General features: G+C 40.9%; 1 protein-coding gene across 1 annotated transcript in view; it reads right to left on the bottom strand.

The window, feature by feature from the left end:
- Positions 1-6,591, bottom strand: part of triobpb (TRIO and F-actin binding protein b) — a 35,571-nt gene extending 28,980 nt beyond the window's left edge. Inside the window, exons 1-4 of the mRNA XM_088325980.1 lie at positions 6,352-6,591; positions 5,127-5,269; positions 3,929-4,092; positions 112-2,053 (exon numbers count right to left, since the gene is read on the bottom strand). Coding sequence (XP_088182106.1) covers positions 112-2,053; positions 3,929-4,092; positions 5,127-5,269; positions 6,352-6,591 — 2,489 coding nt within the window. The remainder of the gene's footprint in view (positions 1-111; positions 2,054-3,928; positions 4,093-5,126; positions 5,270-6,351) is intronic.
- Positions 6,592-18,758: the final 12,167 nt, after the last annotated feature.

The raw sequence follows: 18,758 nt of genomic DNA, 5'->3' as shown, positions 1-18,758 counted from the left end.
ACGCACAGCTGATGTAACAAGGGAGTCCTAAGAGCACAATTGCTAATTCAGGAAAACACTAGGAGCTAATTATAATAATGAGTGTAATTATTGCATTAGTTTCCGTCTTACCTGGCTGGTTTGAAGAGCTCCGGTCTCTTAGAGCGTTGGTGATTCTGAAGTCCCTTCGTGTGCATTTGGCCTTCCGTCTGATGAGTCATTTTGACCTTGGGCAGATCTGCCATAGTAGCATAGAGCTCCTTAGTTCTTCCAATAGATGTTACGGACTCAGAAGAATCCATGGAGCTTTGCGATATGGTATGACTTTGCGTTTTCATCTGAGATGCAGGTGAAGGGGTCCTGCGCATGCCATGAGGCCTTTTATCATGGGTAGGGTTGTGGCGTTCTTCAGAACCATGTCTTGCGACCCTGGATCTAGTAGCACCAGGGCTTCTTTGAGTTTGCAAGGTGACAGAAGGTTTTCTTCCAGTCGCTACATGGGAGGAAGCAAGACGAGATAGTGAGGAGCTGCCCCAGGAATGTGGCGACGCCGTTGAGTGATCTGGTGCAGTTTTTGAGTCGCTGAGATTTTTGTTTCTCGAAAATGGACGAGCGCTTTCTCCATTGTTGGTATTTCTGAGAATAGAGTAGCCTGGAGAATGAGGGCTGGATCTTCTCGATGGTGACGAGTTTCGGCTATTATTATTTCTTTTTACTGAGCTGCCCTGTGCAGCAAAATTACGAAGAGAAGTTTGGTGAGGGGTGCTGTTGCTTTGACTGGATGAAAACATTTTAGATTGACGTGGTAGAGACGCAGTTGGAGTTTCAAAACCTCTCCAAAAAGGAGAGGAATTTAGATTTTTACGACGATTCAACGAAGTACTGCTTGACGTTTTTCGAAGTGGGTACTGGCCAGTAGTTTGATAGGATCTTTGTAGAGAATGGCTGTCAAGGATTTGGCTTCCTCTGCCAATATTGAATCCCATCTTGTTAGGTTTTGGCTGACTCGGTGGATCATAACCATATGTGGTTGAGGAACCGATTGGGTTTTCATGATCTTGGCCATGGAGTCCGTTTCGCAGGATAGCCTGACTTTCAACGTCATAGCCTTCTCTTATTGGGGAGCCGCAGCGCCCACGATAACTTCTTCCATCTAGGGACGTCAATGATTCCGATTTACGAAGGCCAGATTGGCCTAATGAACTGTAAATGTGTCTTGTGGGTGAAGCCTCACGACTCTCAGAAGGTCTACGGGATGGAGTGTCAGTATGATTCCTGGGTCCGCACAATGTACCAAAAGTATTAACAGTCTTGAAGAATTGCATTTTGCCAGCATGTGAGCTCCTGCTTTCGCTGTTGTTAACTCTGCGAGACCCATTTTCTTCTGTTTTCCGTAAAGCCTTCCTAAAATCAGAGACTGTACTGGATTGGCTTTTGACTGAACCGGCAAGGGTTTTAAAGTTTCTTGGCGAAGTTCCAGACTCCACACGCCTGCCCTGTGATCCGTGCAGGGAGTCTCTAAATCTGGATCCATCGACGCTATGGCCTCTGACAGGGGAAGAAGAGTCTCTTTCCCCTAATCTAGTGTTTGGACGTGCCGGGGAAGAAGACCGAGACTGTGACACTGAGCCGTACCTCGAAGAATTAAAGCCCCTGGACAGTTGGTATGAAGAACTGTGAAAAGTGTTTTCTCTAACAGAAGAACTGAGGAATCCTTTTCGCTCCACCCTAGCCAGAGACTCGGCTATTTTAAAAGGAGTCGGACTAGGAGAGCGAGCGCCAACCTGCGCCTCAACCTCAATGGCGATATCATACGGGTCAGGAGGAGCGAAATCCACAGCCAGCTCTTCATCCAAAACTTCAGGTACCTGCCTCTCAGAGGCCAGACCAAGATTGGGATTTCTGAAGGGGATGATATCTTTTGGCTCCATGGTTTTAATGTTGAATATCGGGTGGCCTCGCTCATAATGCCGAAAAGGAGCTTGAGGGCTGTTAGCACGGGGGGTGTGAGCACCTGCTGCCCGCTCCAGAGAGAAATAGCCACTTTCACGCTTCTGTCTCCCTTCTTCAAAACCTGGAGGAAAGGTGAAGTTAAACAATGTGACAGAAAAGAAATCACAAAGTGGTAACGCAGGACAAAATAGGGAGCACCCAGCTTTTCCGACAGAAACTGAGCAACATATATTATGTTACTGATAATTACCCCAGGACACCTAAGGGTGGCATCACAGGTATTGCGCAGTAAATAACACCATCGGCTGTAATAGGATATACAGTGGAACTGTCAGGTGTTGTAAGTAAAAAGTTCATGCATGGAACTTGATAATCTAGAATGAAAAACTCAGTTGCTAATGACTACATCAATTCAACATGTTCAAGACACAGAGGTGGGCTGTGTTATTTAGTGGCTGAGGCTTCATTTCATTCATAATTCCAGGAAATGTCAGTATTATACACAAATTTACATGATTTAGAGCAGGCATATCAGACATACGGCCAGCGGGCCTTTAGATAAATTAAACTAGCTTGCCTTAAAGAACCCACAACCCGCAGGAACAAGCATGATATTACTCTCTGGCAACCACCCCATTCCTCCTACCGAATGGTTTATGCCCCAAACAGCTTTACTAAAAGTACAGTGCACGCAGATAAGCGCCGTAGAAAACAAAACTTAAGGGCTCCTTAAAGTCAGTTGGGCATTGTTAACAGATACTTAATCGAGAGAATATTTTAATTTAAACCTTTTTCAAGGACATGTCAAACGACGCACCCCACTTTTAAAGAATGCTAACTCCTTTACCATTGGGGTAACCATTTTGTTTTTTGCTGCTTAAGTCGCAAAAAAATGCTATTTTCTCAGGAGGTGGCCTTTTTCTCCACTTGCTGACGTATTTAAATGCTTTCATAGCTACCGCCCATTTACTACTCACCTGTTTTCAGAGTTTGCATACCGATTTGTGATTGCATTACTTGGGTTCTGACAAGTTAAAATAACATTTTCAGTCAACAACAAGAAGCAAAATGTCTGCCCCTGGATGACTTAAAATGGGTTATATTTTGCTACCTATTTCATGTTCTAAACACACTATTAGTTATATGACTGCATTCAAACATTAGGGTAGCATGACCAAAGTACGGCTCGGGGGGCAGTTACGGCCTGTGATCAAAATTTTACTGGCCCGTGGCCTCTGTCATAAAAATATTCATATGTGGCCCGCCAATAATATTGACCACAGTATAAAATAATACCACTATTTCACCAGATGATGGCAGTAGCCCTTTGGCCACCTTGCCCTTGGCTTTCTGTAAGAATGTTAGCTCACCCCATTTCCAACATGGCAACTGCAAATTAAAAATGGAAAGTTGACTGCGAGGGCTGTCACTTCAGGACAAGATGAAATTGGAGTCTTTTTTTCTTTACCGAAATCCGAAAGAACTGTGTATGCCTGATTTGCCAAGAGACTGTGGCTGTTTTAAAAAGGTAAAATAACAAATGCGTGGAAAGTTAAACAACTGGAAGCTATATACGGCACAGCAGTGCTTTTTCATGAGACCCTGCGAGTCAAAGGAAATGCCACAAAGGCGAGCTACGAGGTCGTGAAACTGATTGCCAAGCACTGCAAACGGAGGGTGAATTTACTCAAGATTGTTTAAAGAACAACAGGCTGAATTGTCGGCCCTCGCCCAATTTTAGTTTATCAAATCTGGCCTGCTTTCTCAAAAGTTTGGACATGCCTGCATTAAGGGGTTAAAAGAACATATAAAGAATAATTTTGGGTTGACTTCTTCTTTACCATTAACACAAAACAAAAGTAGTGCAGCCACGATGATGATTTTAAAAGAAAAAAAAATTATCAGGATAAAAAGCTTTTGTTATGTTTATATTTAAAAACAATGTTTTACTATCAAGTCTGGTATGCTTTGGCAGCCCTTAGGTTCTGCTACTGACCTGAGCGTGCGTGGAAGCCATCTCTACTCTGAGCTTCATCCATCCAGGCCCGGGGAATCGCTCGGTGAGGCGACGGGTCAAGTCGAGTCATCCTCGGTGTAGGAAATTCATCTTCTGCACTGCCGGAGCCACTGAGTTCCTGGTAGTCGCTCTGATCAAGAAAACTGCAAGAAGGAAATAAAAAAGACAAGCTACGCAAATCCAAAAAGACACTGTTAAAAATAACCTCCTCGCGGGTAAATTCCTCATTTTAAAGGGGCATCGTGTATTGTTTAGAGCTCCGCTAATTGTAAAAAAAATCTCGACTAATTTTAAAAAATAATTTTGGTGGGAATCATAGCCAAATATAAATGAGCTTTCATATAAACATGCTAAATTTGAAAAACGTAGGAAAAAGACCAACGAAACTTCGTTTGGAGCATCCATTCACCCAATAACAGAAAATAAAAAATCCACAGAATAAATATTTAGAATAAATATCCCTTAAGCAAAAATAACCCAATGCAAACTTAAAAAAAAACTGAAAAAGTACTAAAAACTCATAAAAAGTATGGAAAAAGTACAAAAGCTAGAGCAAAGTGTAATAAAGTACTGAAACCGAACTAAACAGTATGAAAAAATACTGAAAAGCATTAAAGTGCTGAAAAAAACTATCAAAGTACATATTAGTCAGAAGTATGAAAATGAACGAATAGGGACAAAAAATACAAACCTAAGAACAAGAATCGACTGAAAGACGACAGAAAAACGACCCAGAAAAGGGACCAAAGAACAACAAAAAAACAACCTTACTGATCCAAAAAACAACCTGAAAACGACCAGAACCGGATTTGAAATTTGAAAAAAAATTATCTTTAAAAAGGCAGGAACTATCATCCCATGTGTTTGACACTCCTGCTTTAACAATTTTAATTAAGACTGAAAATATGTAACTTTTTGGGATTTTTTTGTTCCTGCTAAATGTTACTGCACTACTTTTATTGCACCACTGCCAGGATTTACTGTACCATTCTTTTATTGCACTATTAAAACTTAGGCCATTTCTAAGTCATATTTTTTAAATATTTTTGCCTATCAGCAGTTTTTTATCTTATTTATCTCTTAAAGTTCTTTAATAAATATTGTCTAATCCCGTTTATATCAATGACAATAAAAGACAATTTGATTTATTATGTGGTAGTGCAGTTCGGAGCCTCACCTGTCAGTGCTGTTGTCGTCGTCCCCGTCACAGAAGTAAAGCTGACAGTTTGGGCTCAGAATACACAAAGGACCCTCGGTCCCTGGACCACCTCCAGTGATGTCACCGTAGCCGCTCAACACCGACAAATTGTCCGAATCATCCTAATAGGGTGATCAATAGGACCAATCACGATCTGCAAACTTTAGCCTTGTACCATGGGCATGCCCCACACAATAAGGGGCACCACCCTGCAAATGAAGTAATTCCGAAAGGTTCACACAATTTACTAAAGTAACTAATCTGTAGTACAGGCCAGAGGTAAGAATAGGCGTTAAAAATCCAGCCCGACCTGTCCCGTGGATATTACAGCCTGACACAGCCCGAGCCCAACCAATTTGTTTGATTTGCAGGACCAAGCCCGAAGCAAACCCAAAATTTCATATTTTATTTGTGATGACTCGGGAGGAGGAGGGGATTTATGATTATGATTTAAAGCTAGTCTTTCGTAACAAAATCTAAGACTGGACTGTATAAACATTTACATCTTTTCTATATCTGTGTCTGCAGATGTGACATTAACCGAGAATTATTCTATTCTTTCAAAAGTTGACTGGAAAATGTTTAGGCCGTCTGTCATAAACTCTACCTTTTGCCATCTTTTACTGGGTTTGGGTTGATCTTTGGACTGTATTTGAAACAGACACTAACAAATAACGGATAACAAGCATGAAGTCACTCTATCTGATCCCCCCCCCCCCCCCTTTCCTTCTACCTAATGTGTTGCGCGTCCCAAACAGCGTTGCCAAAAGTAAGATAAAAGAAGACAGGCGCAGTGAAATAGAAATGATAAAGGTTCTTTGAACTCAGTCGGGAATGGTTAAAAGGTACCTAATAGTTATTGAAGTTTCAACTTTTTTAAGGACACCTCAAACGAATCACCCCACCTTTTAAGAATCTAGCGCAGTACTTTAAGAGAGAGCGAGGATATGAGACAGAAAAAGCGGGTCGGGCTCGGGATCTTACCTCTGCTACAGGCTCCCGTCTCCTTAAACCTTCTCTCACCTCTAATGTTCTTACATATGCAGCCCGTTGTTGGATTAGGGTTGCACCTCTGAAACTTGACACGGCTTCATCATTAATAATTTAATTTGATTGCTAATCACACATTCTGCATCGCTCTTCTTACCCTTTGAAACCTAGCAACATACTGTACCTTCCTGTTACCCCGTCTCGACTTTCTCACCTTGTCTCTATCCTGCGCCTGTGAAGGGATGGGCGTTAGGGGCATCCCATTGCCTGGGCCTGTCCCAGCTTTGGCCCCGGTCACGGCTTCCGCAGGGTGTTTTGGCTTGGGGGCCGCCTCAGTGTCGTTGCCGCTGCCGTGATGGAGGCGCTTTTGACGTAGGCAATCGTGGCAGCGTGAGGGGTCAAAGATGTTGGGTTGAAATTCGGGGCACACGGGGTCTTCGTCAGCAGGAGGCATGATGATTTGGGGACCTCAAAAGTCACATTCCGTGTTGACACCTGAACAAAAACACTCTTTTTGTTAAAGGTGGGGTGTGTCGTTTGAGGTATCCGCAGTTTCGAGAGCGTTCTCCATTCGGGCCTCGGAGCTGTGGAATGCTCTTCGCCCCGAGATTCGATCTGCAAACTCAGTGGAAATGTTTAAATCTAAGCTTAAAACAGACTTCTATTCTATAGCATATGAATAACCTATATTTTATGTTGACAATATATCTGAATTATTTGCCCGCATGTAGGTTTTAGCTCAGGGGATGGTGTCATTATAGTCTGTGGTTTGCAATAGTCTTTGGTCTGTGCGGCCCTTTGAGACTCTTTGTGATTAAGGGCGTCACAAATAAACATGACTTGACTTAACTTAAAAAGTTTAATACTCTCTTTAGTAAGTTTGTGTAGAGGAACTACAAATCAATTTCCCCAAACCTTTTTACAATCGCTGATTGTGCCAACAACAAACATTGCATTTATTCACAGGAAAAGACCAGATCCTCAAGATGTATAATAAAGTTTTGAACCCCCAGACTGTTCATTTGTAATCAAAAGATTAATCATTTGCATATGAGTCCTCTTTCATGAGAGGATTTACATTAATCCCTCGGTTATCGCGGTTAATGGGGACCAAAACCACCCGTGAAAAGTGAAAATCCGCGAAGTAGCGACGCCCCTTCAAAAAAAAAAATTGTCTTATTTAATCAAGAGGCAAAAAAAAAAATGTTTTTTTTTTTTTTTTTTTTTAAATTATTTTATTTTATTATTATTATTTTTTGGACCAGCGAGGCTCTGAACCCGCGAACGTGGAACCGGGAAGTAGCAAGGTCCCACTGTATATCATTGTGTGTCCGCATGATATTTTATCAACTATTATTGTAATTCAACCAATTGGAGAACTTGAGTTTGAAAAGCATCAACAGGAACTGAGCCGGTCACAGGACATGCCTACGGTGACTGACCTCATTCACCCTTTAAAAGAGATTCAAGATGGCGGCGCGCGCGAGTGCAGCGGCTTCACATGTCTCTCCAGTTTGCACAAACCCTTATGATACCAAACTGTATGTAACATCCTACATGCCCGCATTTCTTGTGTAAATATTGTGTAAATTATAACTATAACCTTATCCTCCTTGTTTTATAACCTTATATTCTCTGTTCCCTTATCTTCTTGTTTTTTTACCTCACTGTGAATGTGTGAGACTGGATTGTCATGCCCAATTTCGTTGTCACAATATGTTAATTTTGTAACAATGACAATAAATGTATATTCTATTCTATTCTAAAAGAGAGGCGCAAACGCCTTATCTCTCTTTCTCCATGCGCCTTTTTCTGAAAAACGGAGCTGATTGTCTTTTTTTTTTCTCTGTGATGCTTTTTCTGATCCAAAGGTACGCAAGAAAATATTTAACAACAAACTGTCTTCGGTGTTTGACATGCTATGAAAATAATTCCTAAACATTTAGATGACTTTAATATCCTAAAACCTGGTTTATTGATCATTAATGTAAACCTATTAAAGGATTGTTTTCCCCTCTCACTCTAGCTTTCACTGAGAGTGCTTTTGTCAACAATGTGTTTTATTCTTACGTTTGATTCAATTTTCTTTGTCATGTAAATAAAACATAGTTTGTTAGAATCAAACCTCGTGCATTATATATTTTTTTGACTATATTATTTTCTTTCTGGACTGATTTATCATTATCCATATCAATGAACTGCAAAAGTTAAAATATTTAAAAAATATGATATTTGAAGGATTGCTTCCTTCGTGATAAATGCTAGACAAAATATGAGGTTATTTTGAACTCATTCATACACCTTCTGTCAAAATCTGTAACCAATGAGTTCTGAACCAAATAAATATAGTTTAAAGCAATTTTCTCTACAACTGTGTTAACAATTCCAACGGAGTTGTAAGAGCCCTGAAGGTTTAGTTTTCACTGCGCCGATCTGCTATTCATGTGCAGATGTCTTCTTGGGATTTGGGTAGGGTTGAAGATGTCATGTTCTTGGTGTTTGTGTTGCACTTCTCTTTGTTTTTGCTGCAGTGAGTGGCAGGGGACGGGGCTGGATGCAAGCCCCATCTCTCTTTCATCAGCTCATCAACTCACTATTGAAACAGGCCCTTCGAAGCAGCACGTCGCTGGCTAATTCTATCCTGTTGGTATTTTGACTAACTGCCTTGGACCACAGCTCTTCCAAAGACTTTCATTCTGCGACTTCCATTTTTACCTGATGCTCCTTGTCTTTCAGACCTGGCTCCTGTCACACTGGTTTCCTGATCCCAGACAGCCCACTCCCTGCATTCAATTTGTAATACCGAAGTAGAAGTGATGTTACTGTGAGCCAACTTTGGATGGCGCTGCGGGGAAATAAAAGCGTATTGAGTTGCTCTATATTGTGTCGAATGAATCCTTTAAGCCAACAACACAACAGGAAATGCTGTAGGAATTTACAAATGCAAAAACTGAGGTGGTTTACCACCATTCTTGTACAAAAAAGGCAGCCGATTGTAAATTTATGTTAAAAACTAAAGGGATCCCATGGTTGAATAGAGCTCTATCCTGCTAACGATAGGCTCATCATCCTTGGGCAGATCTTACTCAGGCCGCTTAGCTTTTGCCTAAGGAAATCAATCGTATTTTATAAACAAGGACGAAAGCTGGACTCAACTTGATGAGATATTCCTAGCTGGCATTCTTAAACGTAATTAATTTCCTCATGATCTGAAAGTTTCCTGTTTCTTATTGTGTAATAATCTCAAATAGGTGAAGTTGTAGACCTAACATTGTGTAGCTTTAATCCACTTCTGACTACAAAGTGAAACACAACTGAAATTACATTATTACAACAGAATAAATTAAGTTAGAAATGAATAAACTGTGGGCAGCACGGCAGGGCAGTGGTTAGTGCGTGCGTGGCATAGTTCTGAGGTCATGGGATCAAACCTTCCTGTGTGGAGTTTGCATGTTCTCCCCGTGCCTGTGTGGGTTTCCTCTGGGCACTCCGGTTTCCTCCCACATTCCAAAGACATTCATGTCAGGTTAATTGGCTGGTCGAAATTGTGCGAATGAGTTGTCTGTCTCTGTGTCTGGTGACTGGCTGGCAACCATTTCAGGGTGTCCCCTGCCCACTGCCCGAAGACATCTGGGATGGGCTCCAGCACCCCCGCGACCCTACTGAGCATAAGCGGTGCAGATAATGAATGGATGGATGAATAAATTGTATAATCATGATTAAATATGGACAGTAATGTCTTTCAAAATCACAAATTTCTTGACTTCCCAAAGTCAGTGAACAATATTTGACTTTAAAAATGATGAATTAAAACACAAACAGACGAAATGTAAGGCCGTTGTGCAATGTAGCAATAATGCTCATACTGTGAAATTGACTCCACAAATGACAAATCTATTCATTTTGCGAGAAACGTTGATGTGAAGGACAAGTTAACAGTATTGCCTGCCATCTAGTGTCGGTTATTTTCATGGTTGCTCCTCTGACTACTGTATCGGTACGAGCGAGAACAAATAAATGCATATTTTCTAGTCTGATTCACGTGATTTTAACTTATAATGTCCATCCATTTCATTTCATTTCATTTTCATTTTATCTGTAACTAATGATGTTACAATCCGCTTAAGGATAATTGGGGCAGTATAAACACCAGATTGCTCCATGCAATACTATTGGGAAGCAAATGATGGTGATATAATTTAAAGGATAAAGTGCATTATTTAGCATATCGTAGTAGTAAAAACCTAATTCAATAAAGTCATTAATGATTTTTTAAAATAAACAAAAATACACATACGATTAGGCTCACCCAGAGCAGGGGCCGCCTGCTCAATTGAGTTTGGGGCCGCTAAATCTAGGATCTGGGTGACGCTGGGCTAAATGGTGTTTCCCGTAAAAACAGCGCTGATAAAAAGAAAATCCGCTCTTCTTAAAGGGACAGTGTTTTGTATTGGTCCACTATAGGTCGCTGTTTTGTGTAGTGCAACCAAAACTTAGTTCATGAAAAATTACAAACTAGGGAAACTCAAAGTAAGAAAAAAAAACACCCTTTTTCTTTCCATTTTACCCAGCCTTTCTCAAAGAAAAGAAAAAAGAAGGGAAAAAGATTTTTAAAGGAATAAGAAAATAGGAAAGAAGAAATAAGGGAGGCAAAAAAAGAAAGCGGGAATTAAAAGAAAAGTAGGGGCGGGAACAAACAAAAGAAAATGTACAAAAAGAAAGAAAAAGGAAAGGAATTAATGAGAAAAAAGAAATTAAAATAAAATGCAATTTTGTTTTTTCTTTTCATTTTTTCTTTGTTGCACTTTTATCTTTTTATTTCCTTTTTTCTCTTCTTTATAAAAGTAATAGAGTGCGTTTTGGTCTCTTTTTGTCTCCGTATTTTGTCTTCCATTTTGCTTTTAATACTCGTTTTTGATGTCATGACAGCATACAGCGACATCTAGCGGGAAAATAATACACACAGTCCCTTTAACTTTCATATTAAGGCGAAGGCCTCATACTATCATCCTGGGGATCACAATTTGGCTCAGAGGTGTGGATTTTGAAAGTACATGAGCGTTATGAGTTACAAATCTTTGAAATTACATTTTTTTGGTTTGAACAAATTTATTGACACTAAAAACAGAAAACAATCATGACAATCTCAACAGCAATTAAGCACCTTCACAATATTATATTCCAATATTACGTTTTTAACAGCAAACACAAAGTGAGGTTTGAACAAACCTTCTCGAAAATCAAACATATTCACAATTTCATTATATAACATCTTTGTTAGTGTCAATAGATCCGTCCAGGCCAAAGTCGATTGTCCTCGGTCTGAACAAATCCACTGACACCAACAGCAGCAAAACACAGCCATCAAGCATATTCACAATTTTTTTATATTTGACAATATGACGTGACGATATGACGTTTTAACATTTTTTCCTGACATTTCCAACATCAATTAAACAATTTCAGAGTTATTTTCTTTTAACAGTAGTTAACCAGCGTGTAAAAGGCAATACTATTGTGCAAGGGCATAGCTCTGCCATCCCACCCTCCCAAGCAGCATTCTTCCAGTCCTCTGTGTGGGTCCTTTCCCTTCTGCGTGGGTCCTCTCCCTTCTGGGTTCCACAACCCAGGCCGTTGCTGCCGGGACTCCCACAGCGTAGCTCCGGCTCCCCCCTCCGGGTGGGTACAGACGAGTCTTCTTTATGGCTGCGTCCTAGGCCCGCCGCTCGCAGATTGTATGGTATCTGCAGCCATTTGGAGCACAGCCACGGGGGGGATCTGCCTGCACCTCCATACCAGCAGGTTTCTGGAGGTCCAGATGGCGTCCTTGATGGCGGCGAGAGTGAGCCAGTCCCTGGCAAAGTCGTTCCGATGCCTCCTCGACCGACTCACCCCGTAAAGCACGTACTGTGCATCAGGGACCTCTCCTGCTGGCAAGTCCGGGAACTTTCCTAGTTGTTCGGCCATTGTCCACAAGACCTTGGCAGCGCTGCACTCACAAAAAAGGTGCCTCACCGACTCCTGGGCGCCACAGCCAGGTCGAGGGCACGTCGAAGTCGCTGACATTCCTCGGTGGTGCATTACAGCTCCGACTGGGAGAACCTCATGAGCCACCATCCATGACAAGTCTCGTAGTCTGTTTGGGAGGGCAGGATGATTGACGTTGCTCCAAACCGTTGTGGAATCGCCAAACGCAAGCCCCCGCACAGGGCTTACTGTAGCTCGCTCTTGCACAATAGCAATAAGGGCCCTGTGGTTTTGTAAAGTGTGACATTCTTGTGTTTCCAAATCAAACTTCTTCAAAAAATCCCGAATAAAGAGATGTGTTGGTGGCAAGTTAAACGAAACTGGAATCAAACGATTGTCTGGTACAAGCTTTAGCTTCCGCAAATATGAGCCCATCCAAAAACGGGTCATTGCTTGACTTTTCGGGTTGTTGGGTGGGCCCACAGCGTTTTGGAAGTGGAGAGAGACATATTTGCTTCCCAGGAAAAGCTGGAGGTCAGGCACTCCTTTCCCCCCTTTTTCCTTTTTCTTTTTCATTGTATCTCTTTTTATCCTTTCCCACTTTGAGCCCCAGACAAAGCGAAAGATGGCTCGGTCCATTTGTAACAGCACGTTTCTTTTAGGCATAAAAATTAAACTGATTGACAAAAGCATTGGGAGGATGATCGCTTTGATGATTAGGACCTTCCCCTCTATTGTCAGTTTTCTTAGTGACCAAAAAACAAGTCTTTGCTTAACTTTCCTTGTCACGTCATCCCAGTTGGTCTCGCCTCCTCCATCCGCATTGAATTTTATCCCTAGGATTTTCTGGTCTGTCTTTAACCCCGTCAGCGGGAGTCCTGCCTTTTCTGTCTCTTTCCACATTCCATAAAACTTCACTTGTGATTTTTCTCTATTTAGCCTTGACCCAGACGCCCTCCCAAACAGGTCAGTCAAGTCAAGGGCTCTTTCAACAGATGCGCGGTCAGTACACAAAATATTAAAATCATCCATGTACAAAACACACTTGGTAATTTGTCCCCCACTTCCTGGGATATTGATGCCTTCGACAAATCTATCTTTTCTTAACATTTGTGCCAAAGGTTCAATGCAAAGAACATAGAGAAGGGGAGACATAGGGCAACCTTGACGTACACCGCAGTTGATCTCGATTGCTTCCGATAAATTCCCGTTAATCATGAATTTGCTGTAGATGTCTCGGTATAGCAGTCCTACCCAATTGATGTATCTTTGGGGAAAACCACATTTTTGCAATACCCTGAAGAGGTATTGGTGCGAGACTCGATCAAAGGCTTTTTCAAAGTCTAGGTTTAGGACCGCTAGTCGCATGTTTCTGTCTCTTGCATAACAAATGGTGTCACGGATCAGCATGAGACTGTCGCTGATCTTCCTTCCCACAATGGCACAGGTTTGGTCTGGATCAACCAAGTCTCCCAAGACAACAGACATTCGTGTTGCTAGAAGCTTGCTGAAAATTTTACAGTCCACGTTTAAAAGCGTTATGGGTCGCCAGTTTTTTAAGTCAATTTTGTCTCCTTTTTTGTGCAATAGAGTAACTATCCCGATTCTGAAACTGTCTGGCATATGGTCTCGACTGGAAAATTCGTTAAAAACAGTTAACAGATCTGGTGCTAAAATATCCCCAAAAGTCCGGTAAAATTCGAGGTTGAGTCCGTCCTCCCCGGGTGATTTGCCTTTTTTCATAGTCTTTATGCAATCATTCAGTTGGTCTTGGGTAAAGTCCGATGTTAAAAAGGGGTCTTGACGCACTGATCTTGAAATATGATCTAATACATGCCCCATTTCATTCTCATATGTTTCTTTCTTTTCAAATAATTTTTTGTAGTAGTCTTCGACCAATCTGGTTATTTCACTACTTTCCTTTGTTATTTGCCCGTTTTCGTTTTTAAGTTTAAAAATCCCCTCATTTTTGCCCATAATTTTTTTTAAAAAGTAGCGTGTACATTTTTCCCCTTCTTCTATTTCTCTTTCTCTGCTTCTTATTATGATGCCTTTGCTCTTTATTTCCGCCAAAGCGTTTAGTTCTTGTTTGGTCTCTTTGATTTCATCATTAAAGTCCATCCCCTTTTCTGTTAGGATGAAATAGCGTTGGAGTCTTCTTTGTAGTCCCGACATGCGTTTCATCTCTTTGAGTTTCTTGTTTTTCCCTGCATTTTTAAAAAAGGTCTGTGTTCGTTTCTTTGTCATTTCCCACCATTGTGCTCGTGAATCATACGAGTCTTGAAGGGTCTGCCAGTCTTTGTACAGCTCCCTGTATTGTGCGGCTAGAGCCTCATCCTCCAGCAGGGAGCAGTTTAACTTCCACAAACCCTTCCCAACAGTCATACCTGAAGGAAATGAGAAAGAGCAGGACAGTAGCAAGTGATCCGAAAAAAAAACTGGAATTAATCTTGCATCACTCTGTGCTAAACCCCTCGTAAATATGTAGTCTATTCGAGAGGCTCTGGCATTGTCACTACTGAACCAGGTGAAGCCCTCCTCTCCTGGATGTATGGATTTGAAACAGTCCACCAGTTTAAATGTCCGGCACATGTCTTGTAATAAAGTTGATGTTTTATCTACTTTAAACTCCTCATCGTTCCTCTTTCTATCCTTCCTACTTAAGATGCAATTAAAATCTCCTCCCACGATTAGTGGTTGATGGCCTAGCATATGCGACTGGATGTCCTCTAAAAGTTCGTACCTGAGTTGTCTGTCGGCATGGCCGTATATGTTAATGAGGTTAAAATCATTCCCTATATAAGAAAGTCTTGCTAAGATTGCGCGTCCGTCTCTCATCACAGTACTCCCCTTTATGATGAGTTGAGGGTTGTTTATTAAAATGGCTACCCCATCGTTACGGTTTTCATTCGAGCCACTCCATAATGACGGATATGGCCAAATCTCTTCCCACTGTTTATAATTTTTTAGAAAGGGGATGCAGCATTCCTGTAGTAAAAACACATCCGTTCTGATAGTTTTTAAGAACGATAAAACACTGTGAGCCTTAACCTTTGATCTCACACTTCTCACATTGATAGTAGAGAATGTAATTTTCATAATTGTTGTAAAAGTATTTAAACTAGTTAGACAAAACTGGGGGATCTGAGTCCATTCTTTGGTGATCATCGAGATCATCGAGAGTGTCACCTGTGTCAGACACATCACTTAAGAGTAGTACCTCATTTTGAGACTCACCGGGGAAAACTCTGGGACCCTCTGACTCTCTGTCTGTGGTTCCAGGTCTTCCCCTTTTTTCTGGGTTAGGGGGTGAGCCAGAGGACCTATCAAGGGGTCTCTTACTTCCTTGCCCACTAAGGGTCAGGTTTTTTCCCTCCCCGACTTCCTCCGTCTCAACTTCATACAGTTCCCTTGTGGGCTTATTCACCGGCAATCGGCTTTCCTCTAAATCTCTTATCTTTGTTTCTGGTTTTTTCACCACTCCCAATTTTGTCTTACCTTTACTCCTCTTTCCAGTGCCCGTATGGGTTTTTGGAGAGTCATTCGCCTTTTCGATTTGTTTGTCTTCTCCAAATCCCGGCAATGGCGTAGCAAACAAATTTGCTAATTTGAACTCTCTTCCAGGCCCTTCCTGATTAATATGTGTTTTCGGAGTGGCAGTTGCTTTTTCTATTCGTTTGTCATGTCCAAATTCAGGTATTTTATGAGAAATCGAATTAGAATTTCCAGGTTCTTCCTGTTTCAATTTTGATTCTCTGGTCTCTGCTCCAGGGGTTTTGGTAGGTACATCTGTTTTTTCAATTTGTTTGTCTTGTCCAATTTCTTTGTGCATTTCTTGATCAATTTCATTGGGTATTTCCATAACTTTATTCATTTCCTGTTCATCTTCATTGGGTATTTCTATAACTTCATTAATTTCTTGTTCATTTTCATTTTGTATTTCCATGACTTTATTAATTTCATTGTCTTTGTTATCTTTATTCACTTCATTGTCTTTGTGACATTTATTCATTTCATTATCTATGTTGTCTGACATCATTTCATTGTCTTTGTTGTCTTTGTTAACTGCCTTCCTAGCTTTCAATTTGTTAGCAAACGAATTCGGGCAGTTTCTAAAGAGGTGATTCGTTTCTCCACAGAGATTGCATTTTCTGCTATTGCTACATTCCTCAAAGGAATGTCCAATTGTTCTGCACTTTCCACAAAAAATTCGATACATACCTCAGCCAGATGCCCATGCTCACCACATTTGCGACAGAGTTTCGGTTGCCCTTGATAGTGGATAAAGCCACGGTTTTCCCCCAGGAATATAGTCGACGGAATTTGTTTCAGTCCCTGAAAGCCCTGAGGATCTTGCCGTAGTTGGACTGGTACCCTCCAGGCACCATTCCAATAGCCTTTCTCACACCTCACCTTCATAGCCTGGCCTTTTACTGAGCAGTATCTACTCAACCAATAACAGACGTCATCAGCACTGATCATTTCACTAAACATTCTAACAACGACAATCTTGTTAGTATTATCAGTCAGCTTCTCCACTGTAAATCCTGAAAACTGGGACCTCACTCCCTCAAAGCGATTCCAAAACTCTTGATAAAGAGCTGCCGTTTCAAAACTCACATCAAAGCCTTTGCCAGAAGTCATTTTTATGACAGCATGTACCTCCTCCTTTTTAAACTTCAGAATCTTTTCAACAAACTTGTTAATAAAATCCGTCCTTGACATTCCCTCCGAAATTGCCACAACATCTTTGAGCAAGAATCTCACGCAGTTACGTCTCCGCCCGCCGGTATAATGCCCGGCCATGGCAGGACTCGGCTGCTTTACTTCTAACTATGTTAAAATGGTTAGAATTGTAAAATTAATAATTAACAATACTCTTAAAACCGACGCCAATGACAGTATAAACGCATAGAACGAGCAGTGCTAACCTGATGCGTCCACCATCAACCGGTGCAAGGCATGTTTGCGTAGTATATGTGGAGTGACACGACTGAATAGGTTAAGGATCGAGGAAGTAAAGAGAAGAACTGGTGTGGTGAGAGAGCTTGCTGAGAGGGTTGACTAAAATGTCCCAAAATGGTTTGGATATATGGAAAAAATGGATAAAGGCCGTTTGAATAAATGGGTTTATTAGTGCAAAAATGGTGGGAAATAGAATGAAAGGCAGGCCTAAACATGGTTGGATGGGTGGGGTGTAACACGCTCTGGATGTGAGGTCGGTTAATTTAATGGATGTAAGTGTGTGTGTGCTAGGGATAGTTGTGAATGGTGAAGGAGTGTAAGAATGACTGAGAGAAGCATATGATGCCGAGGGGGTAAACCAGTGGTCCTCTCTTGCTGATGAAGGGTTGCATAGCACAGCAATTCGCCCATTGTTGTGCTGAGGGCATAGTGTTCTGTGTCAGGTTGGGAAGAGCAAAGGGTTGAAGAATGTTTGGTGAATACGAGTGTGTTCTTGAGTCTAGCCACCTCCCACCTGGGGGATATGGCTTTGGTTTATAAATATTTGTCTTGGTTTTTCTTCATTCTTTTTTTTTCATTTTTATTTCTTTAGTTTTTCTTTGTTTCCTCTTATTTTACTTTTTTCCTTTACTTTATCATTTATTTACTCTTTTCTCATCTTCTTTCCTTTTCTGTTTTTTTTTCTCTTTTCCCCCTAAGGTCCTTTGAACTCAGTTTGACATTGTGATCACATACTTAAGAGAAAAAAAAATAACTTTCAACTTTTAAGGTGAACTCAAAACAAGTGATGTTTATTTGCATAGTCCTTAATCACAAAGAGTATCAAAGGGCTGCAACAACACACCCGACCCTTATTCACAGGTTGAATTCCAGCAAATTTATCTTGTAACCATTGCTCATGAAAATTGGAAAGGTAAAATGTTGCTAAATATCTGTTAGCCCTGGGAAATACTACTTAGAATCACATTTTAAGTTAAAATATAAAAACATCGAGCTGGGATTCAAAATGTACTGTATTTACCGCCAGGGTTGGGTAGGGTAACTGGATTACTTTCAATTACTTTTGGATTACTCCAATACCAAATATGCTAATAAAAGACAAAAGAAACTAAATATGAATAAAATTACTAAATTTTGTGCAGGCTTGGGGAGTAACGGAATACATGGAACGGCAAAAATGATGTTGGCAAGCTGTTTGGATTTATTTTCATTTTGTTTCTGTCGCATTTTATGTTAGTTTTGCCAGAGATCAAAGCCAGGAGAGAAAGCTCACCACGTGTTGTGAGTCATGATTGTATTCATATTTAGTTTCTTTTGTCTTTTATTAGCATATTTGATATTGAAGTAATCCAAAAGTAATTGAAAGTAATCCAGTTAAAGTAACCCTACCCAAGCCTGTTTACTGCAGTATATGGTGCATGCTAAAAATAGTCTTTTGCCATAAACTTTTCATAAATGAGGCAAACTGGACTATAAGGCACAATAAATTGAGACCACAGTAAAAACTTACGTGTTTATTTGGTTTTCGGTACATACCATGCAATGATTGATCAGTCGACGAGTCTCGCTGACCAAAATCGCAAAACATTGTATGCAACGGGAATAGAACCCGGGTCATGGCGATTCGAGCGCCGACGCATACATATGTACTGCATACGTGAAAGAGCTTAGTTAGTATTTTGTTGAAAG

The sequence above is a fragment of the Urocampus carinirostris genome, chromosome 1 (assembly GCF_059441175.1).
Source record: "Urocampus carinirostris isolate Australia breed hairy pipefish chromosome 1, RoL_Ucar_1.0, whole genome shotgun sequence".
Lineage (NCBI taxonomy): Eukaryota > Metazoa > Chordata > Actinopteri > Syngnathiformes > Syngnathidae > Urocampus > Urocampus carinirostris.
The sequence above is the reverse complement of the archived record's forward strand: the minus strand, read 5'-3'. Positions and strand labels throughout refer to the sequence as shown.